Genomic DNA, 27424 nt, shown 5'->3' on the forward strand with positions numbered 1-27424 from the left:
GGGCGAGCAGGTGGGGGGGGGGGGCTCCTGGCTCCCGTGACCTCGGGGCAGGCCCCAGCCCTTCAGTGTTCCCGGCTTGGGGGGCAGCTGCTGGACTGGTTTCCTGCGAACCCTACAGGCTGCCAGGGTGCTTCTAGGGCATGAGTCCAGCTGGGGCCTTGTCTGTCCTCAGGGCAACCCCTCCAACTTCCTCATCAGCACCCCCACTTCCATCCCTTCCTTGGTATCAGTTGCTTCTGCCCCTGCTCTGCCCCTCCTCACCTCTACCCCTACGCTTCTGGCAACCCCAGTCACCGCTACCCATTTGTCTTTCACCCCACGGTGGAAACCCCAGCCCGTTGCCCTGTGCCCTTTCTCCCCACCGCGGCCTACCTCTTCCCTGCCCTGTCCAGCCCGAGGCCCTCTACCCAGACCATTCCCTTAGGAGAGTCCCCCCTGCGCTTCTCCGGGGGCCTCTCCATCCCTCCCACCTGAGGGCTGATGGAGTTTCCATCCATCAGTCCACCCACACCCAGGGGCTGGAGAAACCTTGACCAGCCGTGGTCCTGGGGGTAATGGAAAGATGTGGTCTCCAACTTCTACTGGACCCTCAACACTTCAGAAGAAATCCTTCCACTTCCCACGGTTCCGTCCTGTCTCCTCTCTCCTCCGCGGTGACTTCAGACCTGTCCTCTCTCCTGAAACCTCTCCTCTCTTCCCTCTCCCTGCCCCTCCTCCCACATAGAAGAATCCCTACTTCCCTCTTCAGGGAGAAAGTAGAAGCCATCCTATGGAAGCCTTCTTAATGTCCTGCCATCAGACTACACACTTGCCTGCCTTCCTCCCTCTCTCCTGCTCGAGTGGGAGGGGACACGTTCTCTGACTCTGTCCAAGACCTACGGCTCCTCCAGACACCACCCCTACCCCCACCCCACCCCCAGCCAAGCCAGTTCCCTGCCACAGGGCCACACTCCAGCATTGCTCCTGCTGTCCCCGATACCTGGAAGATCCTTCTCCATCCTCCCCACACTTGGCTTCCTCCTTTCTTTTGCCTAATGCCCACTCACCCTTCAGATCCCAACTTGATGGATGAAGACTCTTCCAAAATGGAATTGAGATGGCTTCAGAAGGAGCCCTTACTGGACTATTATTGCCTGCCAGGCACTGTTCTAGATTCTTGGAATATGCAGATGAATAATTTTGTGACTACATTATTGGAAGATGATGTTAGTAGACATCCAAGAACCAAATTATCAGTGGAGAGGATTAGGATTCATTACCTAGCATTGTGGCCAGATATTTGCTATCTAGTGTATCCCAGACGCATGGACGCAGGATTGCAGTAGGGCACAACTCTGACCCACCCACAAGATGGTCACAATTTGGTTAAGGAGGCCTGTCACACACCCCTAAAGAGTTACAAATCAGATTGTTTTCCATACAGTTTGAGCCAAGAATGGAAGAGCGGGCGCAGGCTGGACGTGATGATGTGCCAAGCGATTGGTGCTGACAGGAAGTTTTTCAGGCCCAGGGAAGGAGGGGATCATTTCAGCAGTGATGTTTCTTCCCATCTCAGAAAAGCAGTACCTGATTGTGGGAGCTGCTGGGGGGCAGGCCTCCTGCTAGGGTCACCCGCTCACCCGCCCTGGACATCCAGGGTGGCATCTGAGGCCCCAAGAGGTTGCAGGAGGTGGCGGTCTTAGGAGCTGTTGGCTTTGCAGCTCCATGCTGGTGGCTTATTTCTTGTAAACGATTCTGTCAGAAATATCTAAGCAATGCTCTTCAGGCCTTCGACGCCCACCCAAAAAAGATTAAAGTAGATTCTTCATCAGCTATTTTAATATCACCTAAGAATTATGCAATCTTTTGGAAAATCAAATTTGCTTCTCACCGTGTGTGTGTGTGTGTGTGTGTGTGTGTGTGTGTGCGTGCGCAGGGAAATGGTGCTTAGGCCTAAGGTCTGTTTAATATTTAACAGTATGGGCCCTTTGGTCTCTGGTGCCATGTGATGTGCAGTGCCAGGGGGAGGCTGGAGGGAAAGAAAGGAAGCCAACTCGCCAATTGCTGTGCCTTCCTCCTCTTTAAAGAGATCTACCTTTGTCTCCCCTTTTCCTTTAAAGAGCGTGTCTTCAGAAGACAAACCCTATAATGCCTGGTCTCTGGTGGAACCGCAAAATGGATTCTCAGGAAATGTGGCCAGAGGTCCCTGCACCACCAGCTTAAATGTGGACTCATCCTCCTTTCCAGCCACGGTTGCCTTACTCCTCCACTGACTCCATGAGTTCCAGCCAGCTTGTTCCCCAACTGGGCCTTCAGTCTTTTCATCTCCAGGGTCTTTCTGCTCTTGCCTGCCCCACCCCACTTCCTTTCTCGAAGTTAATCCAAACTTACTGATCCCCTGTTAAAAAGTCTCCTTTTTCACGAAGGCCTTTCCTGACCACCTCCTCCCCACCCCCAAACTTCATGGGCTTTGGCTGATCCCTTTTGGTCTAGTGGAACATGCCCAGGATGGCACCATGCACCCTCACTACGTCAGTTCCTCCCATCTTCAGTGCTCTCTTCCAGAAAGGCATCATTGGTCTCCTTTGCCATAGAAAACAATTGACCTCAGGGTCCCTCAAGTTAATGAGTGGGAGAGCAGCTCCAGAACCCCAGTCTGGCTGATTCCAAAGCCCACTCTCTGTACCCCCAGAGCCCCACCCCGGCATTCCCACATGGCATCTTTACCTGTACCTACCTATTGCACTGGTGGTGAGGTGGCCGGTATGGCCCCTGGAGTCCAGGCTTGAGTGTGAATCCTGGCTCCACCGCTTGCTAGCTGGAGACTTTGGGTAGCTGATGACACTTCTCTGGACCTCAGTTTCTATCTCTGTAAGAATGTAGGTGGTAAGAATGGGAGTGTGGCAAGGGTGAAATCAGATTCAACCTGGAAAGTTCTTAGCACAGTGCTGGGCACTTGGTGAGCACTTGGTGAGAACTAGTGCTCATTATCATGTTGGTCTCATCCTACAATGTGCCCCTGCTTTAGTAGGGTATGAGCTCCTACAGGGAAGGAGCCTGTGCCTGTGTCTGAGTCCCCTGCTTGGCTGACACAGTGCCTGCTTCATGGTAGGTGCTCAGCAAATCAGAGTTAAATTAATGAAGAGGCAATGCTGATTCCATAGCTGGCTTTTCCACTGAGGGACTGGCTAGGTGCCACTTGGTATCCCCCAGGGATACCTAGTTTGAAGTCTAAATGACCTCCCCCAGGTCTGGGCTCAAGGCAGGAGCTTCCGTCTCTTGGCAGCTGGTCCCCAAAGAGCAGTTGGCCTCTTTTTGAACTAGCAGCCTCTAGATTTTGGAGTCTATACCCAGTGTCCTATTCTGTCCTCGATCCCACCAGATGTGTCGATTGAGACCACGGATAACCTTGATCTCAGAGGGGGGGACCAGGTGTGTGCTCTGGTAGGGAGGCCCAGAGGCTGGCACAGTTACTATATATTCTGATGTTTTGGCTTCCCAAGGGGACCTGCAAAAGGGAAGTTTCTGGGTAATGAAATTTAGCTCTTAAAGTACTACAGGTTTCTACGGTTTCCCCATATTATTGGAAAACATCCATAATGTTCTCCTTTCCTGTCTTCTTAAACAAAACATAGCAAACATGGTAACTCACCTTGGCTACTGTTGACTAATCCCAGGTTGTTATCTCTGGAACTTGTTGAATCTTGCTGGCAATCCACAGGGGGTCAGGCGCATTGTCTCCACCTGACAGATGATGCAGCTAAGGCTCAGTGCACTTCAGTGGCTCTGCCAGGAAGTATAGAGCCCTGCTCCAACCCTCTTCTCCAACAGAGAATCTGAAGTTATTTGCCTTGCGCCTTTGCAGTCTCTTATACAATGCAGCCTTTTCTTGACGACTTGACATCAATAATCACTCCAAGCTGATGTAGCTAGAACCATCTGCCCCTACACTCGGTGGCCCCAGGTCCATAGGCTTGGTCAGTTCTTGTTTTGATCACTCCTGTCTCTCCCTTGCCTGCCTGCCTGCCTGCCTACTAACAGCCGCCACTGTAATCCCCTTCCTGTTCTTCCGCTGGGGCCGAGAAAGAGAGGCTGACCCCTTGCTGGCATCGTGCCTCAAATAAGAGTGTTCGTGGCATCTGCTTGGATGCTTGGGTAGTTTTGGTTTTGTTTTCTCAGCCCTGTTTTAGATAGGTAGAGCCCCTCGGCCCAATGACCCACAGGGAAGCAGACAGCTAAAGGTTAGGGATGCCGCCTTTGGTGTTGACACACCTGAGTCGAGTCCTGGTTCTGTCGATTTGCAGGACAAAATGCCTAACCTCTGCCAGTCTCTATTCTTTCATCGACAAGCTGGGTTCATCATCTAGGCCACGTTGGGAGCATTAAAAGAGGGTTTAAAGAGATAATCTACAAGCTGTGCTTAGCCCCATGCTGGCCCCCAGTAGGGGATAGTTTTGTTTATATTTCTGTAACTTGAAGCATGATCATATTCTGATCATTCATGCATTCATTCATTCCTCAAATATTTATTTACTTCCATCTCTCCATGCCTGGCTTCCTTATCTGCACCATGGAGGTAATAGCAGTATTTCTCCAGCTGAAGGCCGTGAGGACTTAATGAGTAACTGTATGTCAAGTGCTCAGAAGCCACCCAGGGTGTAAAAATGGGACACCACCAAAAGTTCCCATCCTCACCATCAGTACTAGTGTGTGTCAGGCCCCACCTGTGCTGGTTAGGTACTAGGGATAAAGAGGTGAACAAAATAGAATGATCTTTCTTTCCTCCTTATTTACTCCACGGGGAGAAAAGCCAACCCATGTGTCAGCATAGTCTGTAAGATGAATTGGTGGGTCTGAGAGCGGTAGCTCACGGAGACCTGCCAACTTGCTGGCTGCTCCCCCAGAGGCTGGCATTGGAGTCCATGCTGCCTTCCCTACCATGTTCTTGCCCTTCATCAGATCCCTGGGCTGCTGGCCCTGTGCTCTTGCTTTGGGCCCAGCACAATCTAAAGCACCTGCAAGCAATCAGTCAAAGGGACGAGCCATGCCGGTCTTGCCTAAGTCATAGTGTGAAGGCCGGTGTCTGTGAAAATGCCTCAGAATGCCACATGGGCAAGAGGTCTAGGCAGGGAGCCTGGCGAAGTAGAAAGAGCACTGAATTTGGAAGTTGGGACCAGAGGTTCAGTCCTGGTCCTGCCACTTGGTAGCTGCGTGTCACTTTTCTCTGAACCTTGCTTTTCTCAACTGCCAAGCAAGAAGGTGATAGGCTCTACCTAGTAGGGTCACGTGGGGAGCAAAGGAGTGGAATATAAATTTAAGATAATTCAAGTCCCCTTCAAACCCATCCTTTTGGACGTGAGTTCACTGCTTATCACTCTACATGGGCTTAGATTGGCCTCCCAGGACACAAACCCTGAGACAGAGAAGTGCATTCTCAGGAGGCTCCTAGGAGAGACACCTGTCAGGAAGTGAACAAAGCAAGACTGGAGAGAGGGAGAAGCTGACACACAGGAAGAAACTGATGTTCAGAGAAGCTGACACACAGAGGGAGAAGCTGGCACACAGAGGGAGAGGCTGGCATACAGAGGGGAAAGCTGGCATACAGAGGGAGATGCTGACATGGAGAAGCTGGCACACAGAGGGAGAAGCTGATACAGAGGGAAAAGCTGGCATATAGAGGGAGAAGCTGACACACAGAGGGAGAAGCTGACACACAGAGGAAGAAGCTGGCATCAGAGGGAGAAGCTGACACACAAAGGGAGAATCTGGCACACAGAAGGAGAAGCTGGCACAGAGAGAGAAGCTGGCACAGAGAAGAAGAGCTGGAGCACAGAGAGACACTGATTTCATTACCAGTAACGCACCCAGGTCCCTTTCTTTGTCTCTCCAAAACGTCATCACCTGCTCATTTAAAAGACGTATGTGCCTTCTTCTTGGACTAAACCATCACACGGTTATTTTTGCAGATTCAGAAGAGGAAAGGGAGCCAGCCCAGAGAGATGGAACCTAATTTAAAAACCTCCCTGCGGCACTTGAAACAGAGACTGGCTGGGACCAGGACTGGTCAGGGCCTAGCCGGACAGCCTCCAGCAGAATCTGGGCAGAGAGGGCCAGAGGTAGCAAAGACCCCTGATGAACTGGCCCTGGGGCTCTGCAGCAGGACACTCATTTTGAAGTTTTCCTGGGAAACTTTGTCACAGAGAGTAAATCTAGCCAAAGCTCTGTACCTGCCAAATTCTCTGGGCTCAACGGAGCTATTGTTCATACTCCAAGTCCTGCTGTTATCAGATCTAGCCTGATTTCTGATGGGCCACATCAAGACCACTTGAATTTAGAGAGAGCTGTTGCCAGAACGGGGGTAGGGGTGGGGGTGGGTCCTTGGGATGACAGGGGATGCCCAGCCCTCCTCTGTTGTCCTGTGGGAAGCGAGCCACGTATGGGGACCCTTACTGTTGTTAAGAGTAATAAGAGGGGTACGTTTCGCTGTCACAGCATTTCACAGTATTGAGCAGCTTTACCTCCATTGTTTCCATAGGTCCCCCCAAGTCGTGAAGCTGGGGGTTATGTGGATTCAAGGAAGCTGTTCTGACTCTTGTTTCTCTGTCTCTAAAACTACTACAGAGCCTTTCAGGTTATAAGGATTAACTCATGGAATACCCGTGAAGACCCTAAAGAAAACAGTACCTGGCATTAAGTCACGTCTTAATAAATGTTCGAAATTACTGATAGGAATTTTAGACTCACTTGATAGGAGAGGAAGCCAAGATTCAGAGGGGCTAAGCTCCTGAATGAGATACCTGATACCAAGGAAGAAAGACATGGGCAGGGGCCCACCGTGCAGGTGGGGCTAGACTTCCTGGCGCGAGATTTCCATCATGGACCCCCCCACCCACCCACCCCAATGACTGTAAACTTGGGAACAGAGGAAATGCTGACTCCTCAAAAGAAAAAAATAAAAAGAAGGAGTTGAAGGGATGATGTTGCCAGAAAAAGAAAAGAAATACTTGCACTTTTCAGACAACTGAGTCCTTCGTATCTTTATATTTAGGTCTAAATACCAGAGGGGGGATCATATTCAAAGATAAATAGTTTTGAAAAGGATCCCTTTGCTCTGAGCCCTGCACTGTGATTGGGGTTTTGCACCCACATGGCCTCACCTCATTTTGGTCTTTTTCAGGAGTTCAGCTGGCAGAGGAAGGTGCGATCCTGGTGCCTCTGACCCCCTGGTGTCCTCGGGAATGAAGGCCTTTGGGGTTCTTGTGGTCTTCGCCTCCTGCTGTAAGTAGTATGGAGCTGAGAGAGCTCCAGGGCGTCCTCCTGTCTGGGTGCTTCTATGTCTCTGGGTGGCCCCTCCTGATATGGTGTCGAGTGAGGGGAAAATCAGGTGTCACTCAAAAGAGAATCAGGAGTGGAACAGGCTCCCACCAAAGTCCTCCTCCTTCTGTTTCTTCTACAGAATGGATTGGCCCCAGAATTGGGACCTCAGAAGACTTCTAGAAAATCAAAGATTCCTAACCATTTGCCAAGAGAAAGGGTCTTTGACTACTGTTTTACCACACACCCCCTTTGGGAGCCTTTTTTTTTTTCCTTTGGATGCTGGTTGGCTTTATTTAAAGTCATGTAGATTCCAGAACAAAAGCACAGACATATATCGAGCTAATTTAAGGACAATTAATGCTCATCAGAAAGGCTCTCATATGGTGACTTATGGAATAATGTGTAATTATAAGTCATTGCTACCAGGAGATCAGATAACACACCTCTGCAAAGTGAAAAAGAACTTACTAAGAAACAGTGTTGGGTTTGTTGGGAAACGCTTTGACTCTGGTTTGATGAGTTTGATTAGTAGAGATTTCTCGGGGTCTGTTTTTCTGTTTCAGCTGCGTAGCTTTCGGGTCCCCAAGTCAAAACGCCAAAAGCAGAGCTCCTGTATTCCCTTAATCCATGGTGGAATTTACAGTTTTCAAGATCATGGTGGGTTTGGGGGGGTCCCCATAGGCAGGGAGGACCACTTCCACAGCCCCCGCGGTGACCCCCCTCCCCAGATCAGTGCCAGAGGCGACCCTGTTCTCTCTCTCTGGTGCAGAAGGGTGGAGGGGGGTTGCTGCTTGGACAGCAGTGACCACCCCAAGCTTCCATCCCCTCTGCAGTGCTTCACGACAACAAAACCCGCAGTTTCACAAGGGAAGTCTCTCGTGAACGTTTCCCAAAACCCTCTATCTCCGTTTTTCTTCCTTAAGTTCATGTTTGCATGTTATTGTATCGCAAAATGAATATCTGCAGGCAATGAAAAAGTAAAATAAGTGATTATCAACAAGATAAAGCCACCTCTCATCCCTCCCAGGCCCACCTCTCATCCCTCCCAGGCCCCAGAGGCAACCGCTCTTAAGAGCCCGATATACATGCTTCTAGGCTTTTCCACACATACATTTCAAATGTTTTAATAGAAAAGTAATACATGTTCATTGTAAAAAAAAAAAAAAGTCAAACAGCCTTAAAGTATATAAACGGTGCCTCTCATCTTCTCCACCTACTTCCTCAATCCCACTGCCCAGAGAGATTGCTATTAAAAGTAGATGTTTTCAAGTCACCATTTAGTTATTCTCCCGTCAGTGGATATGTGGGTGGTGTTCAATTTTTTGATACCACAAGGGACGCGCTGCAGCAAATATCCCTGTGTGTGTGTGTGTGTGTGTGTGTGTGTATATATATTCTTCCCCCACTTTCATAAACATTCTGTAAAAAAAAAAAAAAAGTAGATTGAGGGTATCTTTTCTGCCTCTTAAGTATTTTGTGTCTCCTGGGAGATTATAATTGCCTGATGATATTTGTAGGTTTTGGCATCTCAGGCTTTGAACTTTTCCCGTTAATGTTGTATCAGACCCAAGGGTGTTTCTGCCTAGGATGGTGGTTTTTCACTTTGCGGGGGAAGACATGGTTGGCAGTAATGTCCCGAACATCATGGAACCCGGGTTCTCAGCCTCAGCTAGCAGGAAACTGGCTGTGGGACACAGTGTTCGGATCCTATTACCTTCCCCATGAGAGGGGCTGATGATCCCAGCCGTGCCCACATATGGGGGCATGTTTTGGGGTCTCCTGATGTCCTGGATGCAAGCCCTCTGGGTACAGGTCGCCAGGCTGGGCTTGTCCTCACCACCCTGTTGTCTTCTTTCTTATTTTCTCCCCGGCAGTGATGTCTCCTGCCCACAGCAGCTTCTGGCAGTTTCAGAGGATGGTCAAACACATCACAGGGCGGAGCGCCTTCTTCTCGTATTATGGATATGGCTGCTACTGTGGTCTTGGGGGCAAAGGGACCCCCATGGATGACACTGACAGGTGAGTCCAGAGGCTCCAGGCCTGCCTTCATCTGATTTGCACTGAAACCCAAGCCTTCGGGGTGGGGTGGGGGGGGCAGGGTGTTAGGACTCTCGCACTGCAAGGAGCAGAAGCCCGTCTGGTTTGCCGCTCTGCAGCCGCCATCTTGAAGCTCTTGTGTTGGAACAACACGCCCCGAATTCTCATTTTGCACCAGGCCTCGAAAATTATCTAGTCAGTCCTGCTCAGAGCCCCAGAAACATTTGCACTTCTCAAACGTCACAGCAAACGTGATCTTCTCTCAGCAACCCAGTTTTTAGGATTAGAGCACAGCAAGACTGCCCTGCTGTCTCCCGGGCCTAATTCCACATTCCGGGAGAGAGAATCCCGGTGGCCCAGTTTGGAAAAGTTGTCCATCTGGGCGAGGCCACATGGTCCAACGTGGCTGCCAGGCCTACTCTTCAGCATGGGGATGGGGAGCGTGAGTCCCAAGAAAAAGTGGAGGTTGGCATAACCTGGCGAGGGCATGGGGAGGTAGGTGACAGATAGTTTGCACGTCATTCATTTGAAGGGAGAAGAAGCCAGGTGTTTCTTGCCACTTTGAACCTCACGTGGACAAATACGTACCTGCTGCAGGGACTGAAATGTCGCTCTTGGAGCTTGATTCCTCTGGGCTGGACTCCTGAGAGCATGGAATATTCTAGCGGGAGGGACCCCAGAGCCCTGCAGGGGACCTGACACTACCCATCATGTGTGATTTGCATATAGGGCCTAACTTAATCCTTACATCCAGTGGCCCAGGCAGTTACTATCCCCATCTTACAGGCGCCAACCGTCAGGACCTGCTAAACCTCCTGGCAATGTCTAAAGACACACCAGCCCCTGAGTGGCCAAGTCAGGATCTGAACAAGAATTTGCTCATCCCCCAGTCCCGGCCCATTGAGGCTCTGCGCCTCCCCTTTCAAGCCCAAAGGCTGATGAGAATTTTAAAGCACCATGAGACAAAGATGACAAACAGCAAAGAGCCCACTTGCAGGGAGTGATGAGGACAGGAAGGACCGAAGTGTCTGGTCCGGAGCATTTGCTTTTCCCTGTCTTGGAATCCAGCCCCCGGTCTCGGCCCTCCTGCCCTTCCTTCCCTGGCCAAGGCAGGCCCACCTGTTTTCTCTTCTTGGTGCTCTCCCTTTTCCTGCTCCAGGCCACTTTGAACATCGTGAGAACAAAATCTAAAGGACTCTGGGGGTTTTTGCTGAGCCCTGTCTCCTCAGGGACTATCACAGTGCTTGGCACATAGCGGGTGCTTAGGAAAAAGTTCATTCCATGAATGACCGAGTCCCACGGACCTAGGTTTTGGCCCCAGGTCTCTCATTTTCCAGCTGGATAATTTTAGGAAATTCCCCTCTTAGGATCTCATCTCCTCCTCTACAAAAGAGGGATGATGATCACACTTCGCGGGGTTTCATAGAGGAGCTAATGAGGTAGCAGAAGTTTCTAGAAAGAGCTCACTGCCTGTTAGTGGTTATGTTTATATTGTTAATATTTTTAGGGACTTCCCTCCTTATTGTCAATGCCGTCTCGCTCCAGGGAGGAGATGGGGGAGTCCTTTCCAGATTGCACCCTCCGTCTCCACCCTGCTGATGCCCCAGGGCCCACCCACTGGGGAAACCCCTCACCCCCTCTGGTCTGGCCCCCAGATGCTGCCTGGCGCATGATTGCTGCTACGGGAAGCTGAAGCAGCTCGGCTGCCAGCCTGTGCTGAACGGCTACCAGTTCCACATCGCCAACGGGACCGTGGTTTGTAAGTAGCCCTCTCTATGGGGAAATGGCTTTGAACCCGGGCCTCTCCTTAACGTCTGCCTCCTGGCAGAGGCGTGCTTTGTGACAAAAAGTGACAATTCTAGGAATCAGAGCTTCTTGGGAGCCCTTGCTTGGTCTCTGGTCTCTCCTGTCCACGGCTGTCTCTCTAGCACCCTCTGGGAGCATGCAGCCCCATGCCTGGGGTATAGTACTTGCTCAATAAATAGTTGTTGACTTCAGATTACACTGAATCTTGCAGCTTTGCCTGGCAACTGTTGCCGTTGAGAACATTCCTCCTTAGGTCTGTCATGTGTCACCTAAGCAGCTCATCTGTCTTTCGGTTGGACAAATATTTGTTAAGGGTGACTACATGCCAAGCATGGGTAGGTGCCCTGGGAGACACAAAAGTAAATAGGAAGGGTCAGGGAAGGGAACTCATGTGTCATCGAGGCCATTCAAGGAAGAGAGCAAAGGACAGGGTGGGCCAGTACTGAGTGTCCAGCAGGTGGGGAGTGGCCCCTGATACCCTAGAGCATATCTCTGGGGCTGCTAGGGTGTGGGTGTGTGTAGGGCAAGTTTGGTCAAAGCACATTTGAAGTCACTGGGCCTTCTCGTGAATGCCCTTCATTCCAATGGCACCAGTGGTTTGAATGCCCTTTAGGGCAACTGGCTTCCTACCTGGCCTTGTGGAGGTGCATGGACCCCTTTCCTCCCTGTGCGTATTTGTGCTCAGCTATGAATGTGTCGTAGTTCACCTGTCTCTTCCCCAGGTGAGGGAACCGCCACCTCCCTTCCCTTCCTCTCTGCTCAGAGCCCAAACCCCAGCGCCTCCTACCCAGAGCCCCAGCTCAGGACACAGCAAGATTGACCAAGCGTTAGGGCTGTGGGGTGTCCGTGGTCCAGTGATGAGACCTGAGTCTTGGGGGGTGGGGGGCTCAGACCCCTGCTTCTCAGCCTCCATGGCCCCCAGCCCCCAGGCACACTGTCGACAGGGAGAATCCTCTTTTTCCCACGTGAGTTCAACGAGGCTTCTGTGTCGGAGCTCTCTGGCCATGACTGTGCTCACACCAGAGCAATGCGTCTTCTGGGAGGTCCCCCAGGCCGCGTGCAGGGGATGGGATCCGGACCTAGTGAGGGGTGGGGGCCAAGGGAAGGAGGTCGGAGGTTTCCCCCAAAGTATTGTTGACTTTGGCACATGATGCCATTGGAGGCAGAGACCGACTTTCTGGCAGCCTCTTCCCACCTTTCCGGGCCTCACCTGGCAGGAGTCGGGGTTTGGACTGGGTGCACACACACACAAAAGGGGCTTCTGACTCTTCTCAGCCTGGTTTATGGTCTCACTTCCCTATGGTTTCTTCTCATCTCTTTTCCTCTTGATCATAACATATGTCATGTCAAGCGTTACCTTAAAGTGCTTGAAAAGTTATCACTTTTAGAGAAAATGTACTTGAGGAGCTCTGTCCTCTGATGCCCCCATAAGGTTCAGGGACTGAGGAAGAAGGGAAAAGGTGATCTGAGGAGGGAAGTGGAAATTCAGTAGGTGCAGAAGACCTGCCTGCACCCTGGTCCCAGGCTCAGGGCAAGCCTCTGCCCTCTGCACCTGGAGCAGCTTTTTTTTTTTTTTTTTCTTTGAGCAGCTTCTTTAGCAATCCTCTTGCCCCTCCCATGTAGGGCCAGAGCCACAGCATGGGGGCCCCAGGAGATGCAGGAGAATGATCTGGGGTAGAGGCTGTAGCCCACCCCCCACCCCCGAGGTGGCACATGGAAACATCTTCTGCTTGGCACCTGCTGGGTGGTGGTGGGAAGTGCAGGCAGGGGCTGAGAGCTGGGCTGGAAAGTTTGCAGCCTGGGCTGTGCTTTCCACCGATGCTGCCAGGAAGCCAGTTGCTCCCAAAGCTTGAGCAGACCTTCTGGACTCCAGAGCCCTGCTTAGGGAGTTAGCACGGGGAGGAGACGGATGCTTCCCCATCACCACCAGGGCATCACCATCCTCCTCCTCAGCTGCCCCAGCCAGTGCGTACCAGGCCAACTCCCCCATCCGCCCCACTCCACCTGCCAAAGCCCTGCTACCAGGAGCAGGGCTAGGAGCTGGGTGATCTGGGTTCTCATCCTGGGTCTGCTGCTGCTACATGCTGAGCCCACGAACCAGACCCAGTCACATTCATTTACTCATCCACTATTGCTTGAGTGCCTACTGGATGCCCATCCAGGGCCAGCGCTGTGCATGGGCCAGGGCACAAAGCAAGGCAGCCTTAGGTCCTGTTTTCCTGGCATTCTCCAGGGCTGAAAGCGCCCTTAGAGACCCTCTAGACCAACCGCTCATTGTAGGGACGGGAGGCTGAGGCCCAGAGGGCATAAGAGTTTGATCTGAGTAACAGGCAACATTAAAACACATGTGTCTTCAGCCTTTCCAATGCTCTGGAACATACTGCTTGGCCTGAGTTTCCTGGGCTTGATATACATAAAATAGGTATAAATGTACATAAAATATACATAAAATAGGTATATTAGCAACAGCTTCAGTCTGTGAGCATCCGTGATAGACACTTTACACACAGCACCATAACCTCCAGGATACATCTTTGAGGTGTGGGCATGGTTATCAAGAGGGATCCTGAGGCTCAGAGAGGTTAGCTGAGATGGCCACGGTCCCACAGCCAGGAAAAGAAGAGCTGCAAGCTGGACCCACATTGTCTGGCCGCAGAGCTGGTGCCCCTGTCTCACACTGCGCTCCCCAGCAGCATGGGGCTGACGGGAGGGTGTTGGGGGGATGCACTTTGTTCCCATGAATGCAAGTCTTGCTGTCAGCAGCATGCTCATCAGAATGCTCATTGCCAGCCCAGGGGACAGAGAAAAGCAGATGGAGACTCGGCTCCTCCGTGATGCCCCAGATCTTTCTGTTCTGAAAGATCTTCTGAGCTTTATGTACCCTGCTAAGAGGCCCAAAGAGAGCACATCCTTTGGAGTCAGGCAGAGCTGGGTCTGTATCCCAGCTCCACCCCTTCTAGCTGGATAATTGCACAACTAGCCTGGGCCTTAGTCTCTTCATCTGTAAAATGGGGTTAATAATCTGTACTTCATAAAGTTACCAAAGTAACCCAGATAAAGGGTCAGGCCCATAGCAGGTGCTTAGGTAATGCCTTTCCTTTTGGAAGCTGAGACTTCTATGTGCATCTAAGTTTTCTTTTCCCCTTTTGACTTTTGCAGAAGAGCACTGGGATTTGCTTCATTACTGTTAGGAGATTTCTCTGAAGCATCTCCTCTGCACCTGCAGCGCCTCAAGCTACTATCATTAACTCCTAAGGAAGAAAAGCTCTTCCCTCACCCCAGTTCCACCGGGGTTCAAAGAGCTGCCCTGCAAGGGTTAACTGTCTCCCCCACCCTCCCACCCCAGCCTCCAAGTTCTGAAATCCTGTACCCAGAGCCTGGCCCTGGGTTGCTTAGCAACCTGCAGCTGATCCGGGATGCAGTTGGTGAGCAGGGAAGGGAAAGGGAAAAACAACTTGGCCTGTCCATGTCTTTAAATGTCACTGGGAGATCTTTGCAGAGAAAGGCCTGTAACCCAAGCCCTGGGGCTAATTTGCCAGGTGGGGACGGCTTCCCTCGAGCAACCAGGGAGGTTGTTATCCCTCCTTTGGGTGGTCTTACGTAAGTACTTGGCATTTGCAGGGGACTTTAAGATTAGCCAGCAGAGATACCCCCCCACCTCCACCCACATATGCACGTGTGCATTAGTGCAGGGGCCATGGGAGGCAGAGACTAGGTTCCAGCCAATAGTGCCACTTACACCTCCATGTCTGAACCTCGGACTTCTCCCTCTGCCAACGAGGGAAGGTGAACAATGGCAACCACTGGAATTTGCAGTTTGCAAAGACCTTTCTCCTTCATTACTGAATGTATTCCTTCACAACACCTCCACTCGCTGACACATCACCCTTTTCTCTCCTAGCATTTGTGTCTACCTGAAATTACCTTGCTTATTTATGCAGCCACTCTCCCACCAAGCAGAATATGAGTTCTGGAGGGCAAGGAACAAGCCTGTCTTGGGGGCTTGGGGGCGGGGGCAGACTCATCCTCATTAGAACCCACAGAGAAGGATGCCCTGGGAGCTATGCAATGTGGGGCCTGCTTGCAGGAGGACCTGTACCTCCAGTTATTAGCCAAAGGCCTGGCACATGTTAAGAACACTGTACCTGTTTGATGAATGAATGAATGAACAACTCATGAAATAGTTAATGCAAGTGTCTGTTTCCCGATTTGAGAGCTGAGGCAACAGGCTTGGGGATGAACAACTTGCCTGAGATTCTAAAGCACGCAGATGGTGGGTCTGGATGGAGAAGCTGGCTTCCCAGGTTTCCTAGGATGGGGATCCTTTCGCTGCCCCAAAGACAGTGAGCGTCCAGCCCCGTGAGGCAGTAGCACTTAGTGATGGGCTGCTCACTGCGTGTTTAGGGCTGAAGATGTGCGTTGAGAAGACAAACTCCCTGCCCAGAAGGAGCTTGCAGGGGGAGGGGATCAGGTCCCAAAATACTCAGAAATAAAGTGCACTCAGGTGTGGATCAGTGCTGCGACAAGACGACAGGATATGGAATGACAGCGGCAGGGAGAGGGAGGGATGGCTACTTCAGGTGGCCGCAGAGGCCCTCACAAGGAAGTGGCATTTAGCCAGCGTGGCAGGAGCCGAGGCGATGGCAGCAGGACGGTGGAGGCTGGTGTGGCGCAGGGACCCGGGGCCACTGGATGGGTGGACAGGGGAGGAGCGCACCCTCTCCTTCAGTAGTAGGGGAAGCCACCAGAGCGTTTGAAGCAGGATGTGCTCTAATGTTGCTTTAGAAAGATCACTCTGGCCACTGCCCATGGAGGATGGGGAGCAAGGGAAGAAAGATGGGGAGCCACTAGTGAGCACTGGGGAGATGCTTCCACAGGGTGGTGGACTGGAGGAGAGAAGTGCCAGATGCTGGGTGTTTTGGAGGTAAATTGTCAGGAGCTGCTGATGGATGAGTTGCAGGGTGGGAAGGAAAAAGAGACAGGATCCAAGGTTCCCGGCCCAAACAGCCATGGGTAAGAAGTTGACCAAGCTTGTGCAGATGGAGAAGAACGGGCTATGGAGACATGGCAAGCACTCGGCATGAGCCTTCTTGAGTTCGAGATGCTTTTTTGATGCCTGACGGGGAAGTCAAGTGGACACGCACATGTTGGAGTCTAAAGCTCGGGGGGAGACACCTGGCTGGGACGAGAACCCGAGAGTCATGGGCATTCAGATGGCATTCAGAGCCCTGAGACCGAACCAGAGGCCCAGGGAGGGGATTTAGAGAGAGGGTGGAGGCCTGGGGCACAGGCAGGCAGAGGCCTGGCAGGACCAGAGTTCGCTGTGGGCAGGAAGGTAGAGCATCCTGCCTCCTCCTGGTTGTGGAAGTCTACTTCGTGGACTGAAAGAGATGGTCCTGAAGCCATCAGTTCCCTTCCTCATGTCTCAGTTTCTCCACCAGCAAATTGAAAGACATAGGAACTGGATTCAGACTTGTTTTTAAAAGATGGCTTGCAAAGAGGACATTTCTTGGCCTGGGGCTGCCTCTCCTTCTAGGTCTTGACAGGCCTAGTCTGGCCATGGCTGTGGGATGCCCCAGAAATGATTGTCCACAGCCATTGACCCCTGCTCAAGATCAGTTTCTGGGGGTCTGGGCCCCAGGCGAGGCATTAGAGGTCACACTGCACAACAGGAGAGGGTCATACTCCAGGCGTCAGAAAGGACCAGCTAAAGCAAGAAATGGACAGCGAAGAGAAAGGACAAAGGACAAGTGAGATGGAAGAACGGAAGAGAGGAACAGAGGACCGAGGTAACCAGAAAGAGGACAAGGAAGAGGAAGTGGCCAAGGCAGAGTGGCAGTACCTGGGTGAGTGACAGCACAGGGACACCAGGCCCTTTCTGGAGGAGAGTGTGGTTGAAGGGGCGGTGCCCTGCACCCAAGTAGCCCCCTGAGAACACCAGCCATGAGTCCAAGTGGGCCCCTGTAGACCACAGCAGCCACCCCAGAGGGAAGCAAGGGGTGTGCTGGGTACGGCGGTGGCAGTGGTGACGAGAGGCCTGGAAGGGACAGGGGCTTGAGAGAGGCTCCTGGAGGAGCTGGGGCTTGATGGATCCTGGAGGATCTTCACAGATGGAAAGAGGGAGGACAAAGGTGAGCCAGGTATCAGGAACAGTGGGAATGACAGGAGCAGAGAGCCAGGGGCAGGAGCATCCCTGGCACATTTCATGAGGGTGCATGGAGGGCACAGCTGAAGCATAGGGGGTGGGTGTCGATGTGCCTTGAGAAACTGAGTCTCCAGAGAGATGTGGGAGGACAGCTTGCTGCCAGAATCGGACTTCAGAGGGAGAAAAGCAAACAAACAGGACAGCCAGCACTGGGGCCAACCTCAAAGGGGTTGATGCTTCACCATCCTTCCTCTCCTTCCCAGATGCTTCACCATCACCGTCACCAAAAGCCCTTACGGAGCACTCTGGGCGAGCCTGCCACGTCCAAACCACTCCCTCTGTAAACAGCAGCGAAAATCCTCCCAACGATCCTGCCCAGTAGACATCATTATTTATTTTTGACACTAATATTTTTATCATCATTTTGTAAATATGGATACTGAGGCTAACTTGCCCATGGTCAACAAACTGGGGAGTCTGGCTGCCTCCCTTCCTCACCCTCAACCCTCAGAGGAGAGTGGAACACACCCACACACACCCACACACACACACACACTCTCTCTCTCTCTCTCTCTCTCTCTCTCTCTCTCAGCACTACAGTTCTGACAACTAAATAAAAGATCTCCATCTAGTGGTGACTTGGCCTAAGGGCAGACACTCAATCCCAAAGGCCCATAGAGAGAGGCTACATTCGTCAGGGACCCTCAGTTGAGCACCTACCATGCACCAGCATTTGTTCTGCACACTGGGGATGCCGTGCAGACAAGACAGGCAAAGCGCGGGCCTCACAGAGCTCACACTCCACTGAGGGAAGACGGACACATGCAAGCCGACCCATAAGAGGCGTACGGGTTGTGCAAGGCACAGGGAATGAAATAACCGGGATGTGCGGAAGAGTGGCTGGAGGGAGCCCTAGATCAGGGGTCCGGGAGGGCTCTCTGAGGAGGGGAAATCTGACCGAGACCCAAAGAAGATAATGGATCCAAGTCACTTGAAGATCCTGGAGGGAAGTGTTTTAGACAGAACGGTGAGAACAAAGGCCCCGGGACAAGACCAAAGCAGGCATGTGATAGGCCAGCGTGCCTGGAGCAGAGCGAAGGACAGTGGGGACGGAGAGGTTGGCGGGGGCCAGATCACGCCTGGTGAGGATGTGGATGTCTTCCCCCAACACTGGGAAACTGCGCTGGGGCTTAGGCAGGAGAGAGGACCCCATCCAGGTGACAGTTTAGGAAGGCCCCTGTGCGTTTCCTCCTGTTAGAGAGGACAGCTGGAGGGGACAGGGATTGGGGGTAGCGGCCAAGAAGGTGGAGGGAAGGGGGTGGAGCCGGAAGTATTTTAAACAGAGGCATCAGTGGCGCTTGCTGTGGACTGGATGTGCAAAGTGGATGGATGTGCAAAGTGGAAGGCGGGGAGGAACCCAGGCTGCTGCTCACTTTCTGGCTCGAGTAGGAGGTGGTGCGGTTTGCGAGCCGGGAGCGTGGGTGAAGGACAGGCCGGTGGGTGGAGGGAGCGCTGCATCAAGTGTTCCCTCTGAACGCCTGAAGTTGGAGATGCCGGACACGTCCACGCGAGATGTCAAGCAAGCAGCTGGAACTGTGAGGTGAGCTCTGAGAAGTGGGTCCCGTCTTGTTGACCTGCAGGCCGGCTCAGGGCACCCCTCCCCATTGCGGCCCAGCCACCCTACCCCTGCTCCCTCTCCCATTTCCTCCCTGCTTCTCTTCACTCTAGTCCTGTGGCATGTCCAGGTGTGACTGGGGACACAGGAGACGGACTCCCAAATTCCTCCCTCTCTGTTCAATCCTTGACCCCCTTGCAGCAAGCCCCTGTTTTCCCTGACCTTAGAACCAAGCGGAGCCCCTAGTGACCCTTCTCTCTCTGCAGGCAAGTGTCCCCTGGGTCCCAGCGTCAGCTGCCTCTGTGGGCTGCGGGCATGTGAGTGTGACAAGCAATCTGCGTACTGCTTCAGAGCGAGCCTGCCCACCTACGAGAAAAACTTCAAGCAGCTCTTCTCCAGCCGGCCCCGCTGCGGCAGGAGGAAGCTCCAGTGCTAGGCAGCCGCCGGCCCCCCTGTGGGTCAGCATCGCTCCAGTGTCACCTGTCCCTCCCGGAAACCTTCTCACGCCATCCCCAACAGCTCCATTTCTGCAGTCACCCTTCAGCACCTGGCCTAGGGTGCTCCCAACCAGAGGGCTGCCGATCAGCAATAGAAAAGATAAAATCCTGGCACGCCGTGGAGGGAGACAGCCCCTACTCATAGACACAAATAAATAACACCTTCTGAAAGTCGTTAAGTGCTAAGAAGCAATTTAACAGGTGACAGGAGAGAAAGATGTTCCCAACCCCCATCCAGGGATTTCCAGGAGGTGGAAGGGGACCCAGGATCTACCCTAAACTCTCCCTCCACTCCTACCCCAAAATCAGGATGCAGGGTGGACTTGGGGACTGGGCACACAACCCATGTCCAGCTGGGGGCAGAGCAGGGATCCTGCAAAACATGGTCTTTGCACACAGCTGAGGATCCGAGAGGTGCACTGGGATTTCGTCTCTCCTCTGTTCGGGTTCTGTTCTCTGACATCCCTCAGGTAGGAAAAATTAATGCCATTTTCATCTGGACACAGTGTGAGGATATCCACAGCCACCACTGCCACGTGAGTGTCACGACCAGGATGTTGTCAAAGGGAGAGAAAGAGGGCCTGGAAGGGGGTGTCAGAGATCCCCGAAATTTCCGTCCAAATCCAGAAGCCCCTGGTGATATCAGACTTAGATTCTAACCAACACCGAAGTGACCTGACCTGAGCGGGCTCTATTGTTTATAATGCCCAACTGGTATGGCAGGTTGCAAAATTGGCCACAAGTGTCCTTACCTCTCTTATCCTTGCCTCTCGTGAAGGGACGCTCAGCTCTGCCCATCAAGAAGTCGAGTCTATTTTTCCCAGTTGGAATCTGAACTCCACGCCGGCCTTGTGAATGACATTGGCCAATAGAATGTCGTGGAACCTATGGACGGTCTACCAGTTTCCCAGCCTAGGCTTCTGGAGGCCTGGTGCTCTAACTCTCTGGATGCCGAGCTCTGCCGAGAAAAAGCCTGGGCGGACCCCCTGGCAGATGGGAGCCAGAGTCCATCAGCCCTGCTGTGTCTACTCAGACCTCAGACATGTGAGAGCGCTCAGCAAAGATCAGCAAAGCCCACGCATTGCAGACGGTGACCCACGAGAGAAACTAGCTGGAACTGGAACAACTGTGTGCCCGGCTCAGCCCAGGCTAAGTTGCCAATTGCAGAACTGTGAGCCGAATAAAGGCTGACATTTGAAGTCACTAAGTTGTAGCGTGGCCTGTTACACTGTATAGCGCACTGATGTAACTGGTCTTCATTCATGGAGACTGCTGGGTTCTCGGCCCTGTGCTGCAGCTTGAGGCCACAAAATATTGTGGACGTGGCCCCTGCCCTGAACCTTGCAGGTCTGAGAGGAGAAAGGCCACCTTCATATAAGGGAAAACACGCAGAGGCCTGTAATCACACGGTCATCCAACAAACATGTCGTGAGCCCCCCACTAAGCGTCGGGCACGGTGCAGGGCATCAGGGATTCAGAGGTTTTAGGAAAACAAATAAAATCAGGTCTAAAAATCCTGGGGAGAGCTTCAAGAGCTGTAGCAGCCTTTAGAAGTTCAAGTTCAGCCACTTAAAATCTGGATTGAGTGATGCTGTCACTCATGTGAAGAGACAGTAAGGGAAGCCAGGGGCGGGTGGTCAGCAGAGGGTCTGGGAGCTGGGGCTCTGGGCTCTGCCTCGCTCAGCTGGCAAGGTCGAGTGGTAAATTCATCTGCCCTTCCTTCTCCCTCCCTCCCTCCCTCCCTCCCCCTCTCTCCTCCTTCTCTTCCTTCCTTCTTTATTTCCTTCCTTCCCTACCCGCATGTGCTCTATTAATTACAACTGCAGAAGAGGAGCTTGAGGTTGGTGGGCATCCATGGCAATAGTCGTAAAGGTCTGAAGTAGGCGGTTGCAGAAAAGCAGGTGTGGAATTAGTGTGGTTGGGTCCAAGCCAGGCCCCTCCACTCCTAGGGGGTTCTGACCACAGCAGAGGCCAGCTCAGGACTCTGGGCATATCTGGCATCTGCCACAGAGGAGACAGAGGGCCGGGGCTGTGCCCAGTAGGGAAGACAGAGGCTCCGGTGAGAGATCCAGGCCACCTTCCTCTCCCTGGGTCTCAACCCCTGATGCGTAAGTTAGAGGGAATGGGCCCGTGCTGGCATCCAAACCCCACTTGGTTCTGAGAGCTGGGATTGCAGAGGGATGTCGTTGACTTTTGCTGAGAAATCTGCTCTCCTGGAAGGACAGCCATTCACCCATCAACAAGTAAACCCTCAGGGCCTACTCCAAGCCAGGCCCTGTGCTAAGAGCAGAGAAATAAAGATGCATCAGACTCCAAGTAGCTCGCAGATCAGGGGAACACAAGTCAACAGACAATGATACTACTGCAGGCTGCAGAATGCTGGAACGGGGTCAGCGTGGGGAGCAATGACCGCCACCCAGGAGGGCCAGGCCTGGCTTCCCAGGGGGAGTGCTGGGGGTCTGACACCTCATCGGGGGACTCAGGATGGCCAGGGGGGTGCAGAGCCTCCCCGGGGAGAAGGATGGAAGGTAATTCAATATGAATCCCTGCCACCTGCCCCTCCCCATCTCAGCTGAGGGGCCCGCCTCCATCTTTGCCCCCCCCCAGGCCAAAAATCTGCATGTCAAATTCTTTCTCTCATATCTCACATCCCACATCCAATCTGTTGGCACTCCTTTCAAAATAAAACTAGATTCTGTATGTATTTATAAAATACTTAGTAAAAGGCACACATTAAAAAAATAAAATGAGAGAGGAAACATCTCGAATCTGACCACTTCTCACCACCTTCGTGGCTGCCACGACGGTTGGAGTCGCCATCACCTGGGCTACGGCACCTGCTCTTCTCGTTCTCTCCGCCCCCACCCGGGCCTCTGCAATCTCTTCTCCGCGCAGCAGCTGGTCAGCAAGCACAGTGCCTGGCGTCTGACCAGGTCCCCGCTCTACTCCCGTCCTCCACTGGCTCCCCTTCTCCCTCTAAGAGCCAACGTCCTCCCAGGGCCCAAGAGGTCCCCATTGGCCCCCACTTCTGGACTCGCCTCCTCTGGTCTCTCCCCACACCACCTTGGCTACTCTAGCCTCCATGCTGGTCCTTGAGCACCCCGGGCACGCTCTCTTTGGAGGACCTGTCCCCACCTGGCTGTTCCCTCTGCCTGGAAGGGGCTTTGCCCACGGCTCACTCCCTATCTCCTCCAGCTTTGCTGCCATCTCACCTCCCTCGTGAAGCTGATGCCGACCACCCTATTTGATACTGCCCCCCACCCTCCGGCCTAGGCCTTCTCCCTCGTCCTGCCCCTTCCAGTTCTGTTCCCTGCAGCTCAGTGCACCTGTACTCATGGTCCGTCTACCCCGCGGGAGTGTAAGCTCATGAGGGCAAGAGCCTCTGCCCATCGCTGATGTGGATGTTGAATGACACGTGGTCAAGAGAACATGGACTGTGACAGGATCACAAGTAGCTCCCAGTGGGGAGTGTGGAATGTGGGGAGTGGTTTTCCAGAACCAACAAAAGTGAGGAGGTGGGCAGGGCTGGGTTGAGGAGAGCCTTGCGGTCCCCCTGAGGAGCCTGGGAGCAGTGGGGGGCCCCACCCTCATTCTCTGCAACACAACCACTTTCCACCTGTGTGCACTTGGGGAGCTCAGGCGCCTGGAGCCGCAGTGTCCTCGGGGGCACGTGGTAACAGGGAGGATGAGTGTGAAGGCGGCGGGTCTCTCTCACACTCATTCCTTCATCCCTTCACCGCTTGGCACTGAGGGGTGAGCCCCCCACCTCGGGGGAGACAGCCTTGCAGCGAACGTGGATGTATTTTCACAGTAGCCCCCTGTGGATGGGCTGTTTCTCGTGTCTGGAGGAGCCATCAGCCAGCGAGGGGGTGGGGCGTGGGTGCACCGTCCACCCAGGGCAGGGGCTGGGCTCAGCGCCCCACGGCGGAGACGCTGGCTGCGCACGTGGGGGCCAAGTCTGCGGAGTCGCGGTCCCCGTTCCCACTCCCGGGGTGTCTGTGAAGCTGTGAAAGGCGCAGGGATGAGCAGATGTGGGGAGCGCAGCATATGGCATATGGCAGCGGGGGCCAGCTGTGGGTCTGGGAGGCGGGCGCGGGCTGGGGCGTGGTGGGGAGCGAGGTGACTGGGTTTCTGGGTCAGTGAGGGCCTGGCCTGGTGGCTCCTGTGAAGGGTCAGGCATGACTGAGCCCACTGGCAAGTGTGGAATCCCATCCAGACGAAAGAACAAAGTGGGGGCATGGCCCAGGCCCCGAGTCCCTGAGCAAAGAGACGGGGAGCCCACATGCCCCCCAAGGAGCCCCCAGGGGCTGAGCGCTCATCTTGTCCAGACACAGTGCTACCTTCGAACACAGAACGCCTGACTCATCCCCAGGCAGGTGTCAAGAGCTCCACACGGTTAACACGTCCAGAGCAGGGGACTTGAGCCCAGTGTTGCCAGCCTCTGCCCCCTGTACCCCACCCTGGGGAGTCTTGGTGGGGAGGGGGCAGTGACCAAAAAAGTTACTCCAGGGGGTTAAACACTGGCCCTGGAGGGAGGCCTAGGCTCTGGTTCTGGCTAAGGCGCTAACCCGTTGTGTGGTTTCGTTCATCCATCACCCGAACACTTGGTGTGGTGAGATTGGGCTGAGCACAATGGATTCAGGGGGAGTAGGAGGGGTCCCCCCTCAACCTGAGCCCCCCGGCTCAGGTGGGGACACACAGGTGACAACAGGACAGTGAGGAACGGGGAAGGAGGGTGCAGATGCAGGCACTGGGGGCACCGCATCCGGGTCTGCTGGTCAGCAAAGCCTTTGGACCCACCTGGAGGATAAGTGGGAGTTAGCCGGGCAAGGCAGAGAGGAGGGGCCTGTGCTGGGCGGAGGCCAGGAGGGAGGCTGGGGTCAGACAAGAGCAGAGATGAGTGCGGAGCAGGGGTGAAGCTAGAGGGGGTGGCAAATGGTGAGGCTTGAGAGAGAAAGCCCAGGTCTTGGGGGGGAAGGCAGCTAGAGGAAGGATGACTTCACACAAGCCCCTCTTCTTTCTGGGCCTGGGGGACCCAGGGACCAGGGTTTTCATGGGACCAAAAACTTAGTATTTGCGCCCATCTGACCATTCTCTTTCCCAAATCCATTGTCTTATTGATCATCGGAAGGATCCCAGGAATTATCCATCCTCATTTCACACTTCTCTGGGCCTCCGTTTGCTCCTTTGAGAAATTGTGACGAGCCCGCACCTGGCAGGGTCGCTAAGAGGATCGAATGACACGGCATGCACAAAGCTCTGAGCACATGTGCTTGGCATACAGTAAGCGCTTAATAAACCCCACTCTCCTTACAGGGCCCTGAGAGCCCGAGAGCCCGGCCGGCCTGCCCAGGCAGAGCGTGGGTATTCCAGCTGGGTTGCTGTTGGCAGGGCCCAGCGCCCGCGTGCCGGGCACCCCTGCCTCCCGGACTGTGCTTGTCACAGTTGGTGGTGTCAGCTGCTCGTTAGGAAGCCACTACTGGGTAGCTGACAGCCAGCGTTGCCGTGCCAACCCCTGGGGAGGAGAGGGCCTCCTCTCCGGTTCACGGTCCAGTCCTGAGCAAGAGGGGGGATGGCTCTTCGGCCCAGCTGAGTGAGATCAAGGCTGGGCAGGTGCCAGGTGCCCGGCTGTGGGTTTGGGGCCACGGGTGCGCCCCAGAACCTTCCCACTGCCTCTCTCCCCCTCTCTCCCCTCCTCCTTCTCTGCCTCCCTCCCTCTCCCCCTCACACCCATATGCACGGAGCCAGATTTTCTTGCTAAACCACGGCTTTGCTTCTGCCAGGTTTCCATTTTGGGGAGAATGTCCCCATGAATGTTCCATAGCTCCTTCTTCCTTCTACTTACTGCTTTCTGCCAATCTGGCCCTGGGGACCTTTGGTCTGAAATGCCAGCCAAGGGCACGAGTCACCAGTGCTGATGGTTTCCGTTCTTCATGCCAGGCCCTGTGCCAGGACATTCCCCTCCATGGCCTCATTTCATCCTCAAACCCCACAGTGTGCTCTCCATTAAGATGCACACTTTGCAGGACGGAGAAATGGAGGAGGTGTGGGCAGGGTGGGGGTGGTGTGCTCAGGGCCGTGTGGCCCGGTCTGCTCTCTGTGGGAGGCAGTGTTGATGGCAATAAAGGATGACAGAGGGGATGCTGATCCTGTCCCTGCGCTCTCCCGGGCATCCCCAGTCTGCCACAGGGTCCAGGAGCAAGGGGGCCCGGGGGTGTGGAGCACAGCCTGGGCAGCCACCTAGAATGACCACTAGGTGTCACCCGAGTCCCAGGAAAGTGTTGGCAGCCCCTCCCTGCAGGGCTCTGAAGAATGGGGTGGGGGGAGCAGAGCTTCCGGAGGATGCAGGGTTCTGACCTAGATCTGGGCAGAGATGCTGATGTGGAAAACCAGAGCCGGACAGACGTTCAAGTAAAAGCAGATTTCATTCAAGAACTGAAGCAATGAGGGGAAAAAAGACCTCACTATACAACTGCCCTCAACTGAAGCAGAAAAGTGGGGATTTACAGCCAAGGAGGGACTGGGGGTGGCGGTTCTGTGGGTGGAGAATCCTTAAGATGGTAGGGGGTTCTTGCTAAAGTGATTTAACAGGATTCTTGCTGGGACATCTGGGTGGCTTAGTGGTTGAGCTTCTGCCTTGGGCTCAGGTCATGATCCCGGGGTCCTGGGATCGAGTCCCACATCGGGGTTCCCATGGGGAGCCTGCTTCTCCCTCTGCCTGTGTCTCTTCCTATCTCTCTCTGTCTCTGTCTCTCATGAACAAATAAATAAAATCTTTTAAACAAAACAAAACAGGATTCTTGCTGAAGGCAGGCCTGGTGACCAGACATCTCCTAGGGGGTGGTGAGGTGACGAATTTAACCAGATATTGAGGGCGGGTGGGTGTTCTTGCCAAACTGCCCCAGCAGAGCTTTTGCTACATGTCGGAAAGGCCAAGATGGACACAGAAGCCCAAAGGTCAGGCCTGATTGAAGAGGGGATCTCAGAGGAGCCTCACTGAAGTTTGGTCAAGGAGAGAGTCTTCATCCATCCCCGTTCTTGTTCAAGGAAAGAAAAGACATTCTCCTTTCTGAACAATATGAGTCCATTTCTCATCGGTCACTTTGTTCAGAAATGACCCACAGAACCATCCGTCAGACTTGGTAGTAGAGGGCGTTTGCTGGATGCTGCAAAGTACCAGGTATCTAAATGGGGGAGATTTCTATACCAATAAAAGAAACCAAACGTCGGTGGCTCGTGCAAGACGAAACCTAGTTTCTGAGTCCAGAAGGCAGCCAGTCGAGATTTCTAGATGTGGAGCCTGGAGCATCTTCAGGTGGTGAAATGAGAACAACAGAGGAAATCCAAAGGAACTCCTGGTTTGTGGCTTGAATGTCCTCAGTGACGGCCCAGTCATCAGTGGCCCAGCCTGTGTCTATTTCTCCGAGAAGAGAGTGGAAATGTCCAGCCTCAGCTCCCAGGGTTTCTTCAGATCCTCCCCATAAGGATCTAGGCAGTGGGATTTAGTTCTCAGTAACTCCAGGTCAGCAGGAAAATTGGAAACTTCAGGTTGGAGAGTTGTAGCTGGACCTCGAAGGAAACTAGAAGATCTGACACAGCATGCAGATGGCAGGATCCAGTCCAGTTTATAGGTAGGCAACAAAATAGACAGGAAAATGGAGTTTCACCAAAGGCCAAAATAGCTCAGACAATTAATAGGACTATAATTTAAAAACCCAGGCAGGTGGGCCATAGTTTCCCACTAAAATTTTGAAAATCTGTCTCTACGGTCACCTCTCTTTTTGACTCTTGCTTATTCAATACGTCTCATGTCATTAGATTTGGCATGATTTTTCACACAAGGGCAGCAAAGATGGCAATTGACCACACAGGCATTTTAAACTTTTCTTTGCTGGAATCTTTCATAAGAAAGCAAAGCCAAGAACTCACCACCAGATCTTTCTGGCAATACCTATAGATTTGGGTGAATTCCTCTCTTCTCAAGGTCCCCCAAGGTGTCCTAAGGTCCCTGGATCTGCCAGGAAGTGA

At 53.3% G+C, this 27424-nt stretch overlaps 1 protein-coding gene across 4 annotated transcripts in view; it reads left to right on the forward strand.

Moving 5' to 3' along the window:
- PLA2G2C (phospholipase A2 group IIC) overlaps positions 1 to 20599 on the forward strand; it is a 91421-nt gene extending 70822 nt beyond the window's left edge. For 2 of the 4 annotated variants that reach the window (XM_025447206.3, XM_035713468.2), the window contains exons 2-5: positions 7157 to 7257; positions 9171 to 9315; positions 10989 to 11092; positions 19166 to 20599. In XM_025447206.3, coding sequence (XP_025302991.1) covers positions 7218 to 7257; positions 9171 to 9315; positions 10989 to 11092; positions 19166 to 19335 — 459 coding nt within the window. In that variant the 5' untranslated portion in view covers positions 7157 to 7217 and the 3' untranslated portion in view covers positions 19336 to 20599. Of the gene's footprint in view, positions 1 to 5; positions 224 to 7156; positions 7258 to 9170; positions 9316 to 10988; positions 11093 to 14298; positions 15328 to 19165 lie in introns of those variants that run through there. The other 2 variants (XM_025447205.3, XM_025447207.3) reach the window with 2 other exon arrangements.
- Positions 20600 to 27424: the final 6825 nt, after the last annotated feature.

The sequence above is a fragment of the Canis lupus genome, chromosome 2 (genome assembly GCF_003254725.2).
Source record: "Canis lupus dingo isolate Sandy chromosome 2, ASM325472v2, whole genome shotgun sequence".
Taxonomy (NCBI): Eukaryota; Metazoa; Chordata; class Mammalia; order Carnivora; family Canidae; genus Canis; species Canis lupus.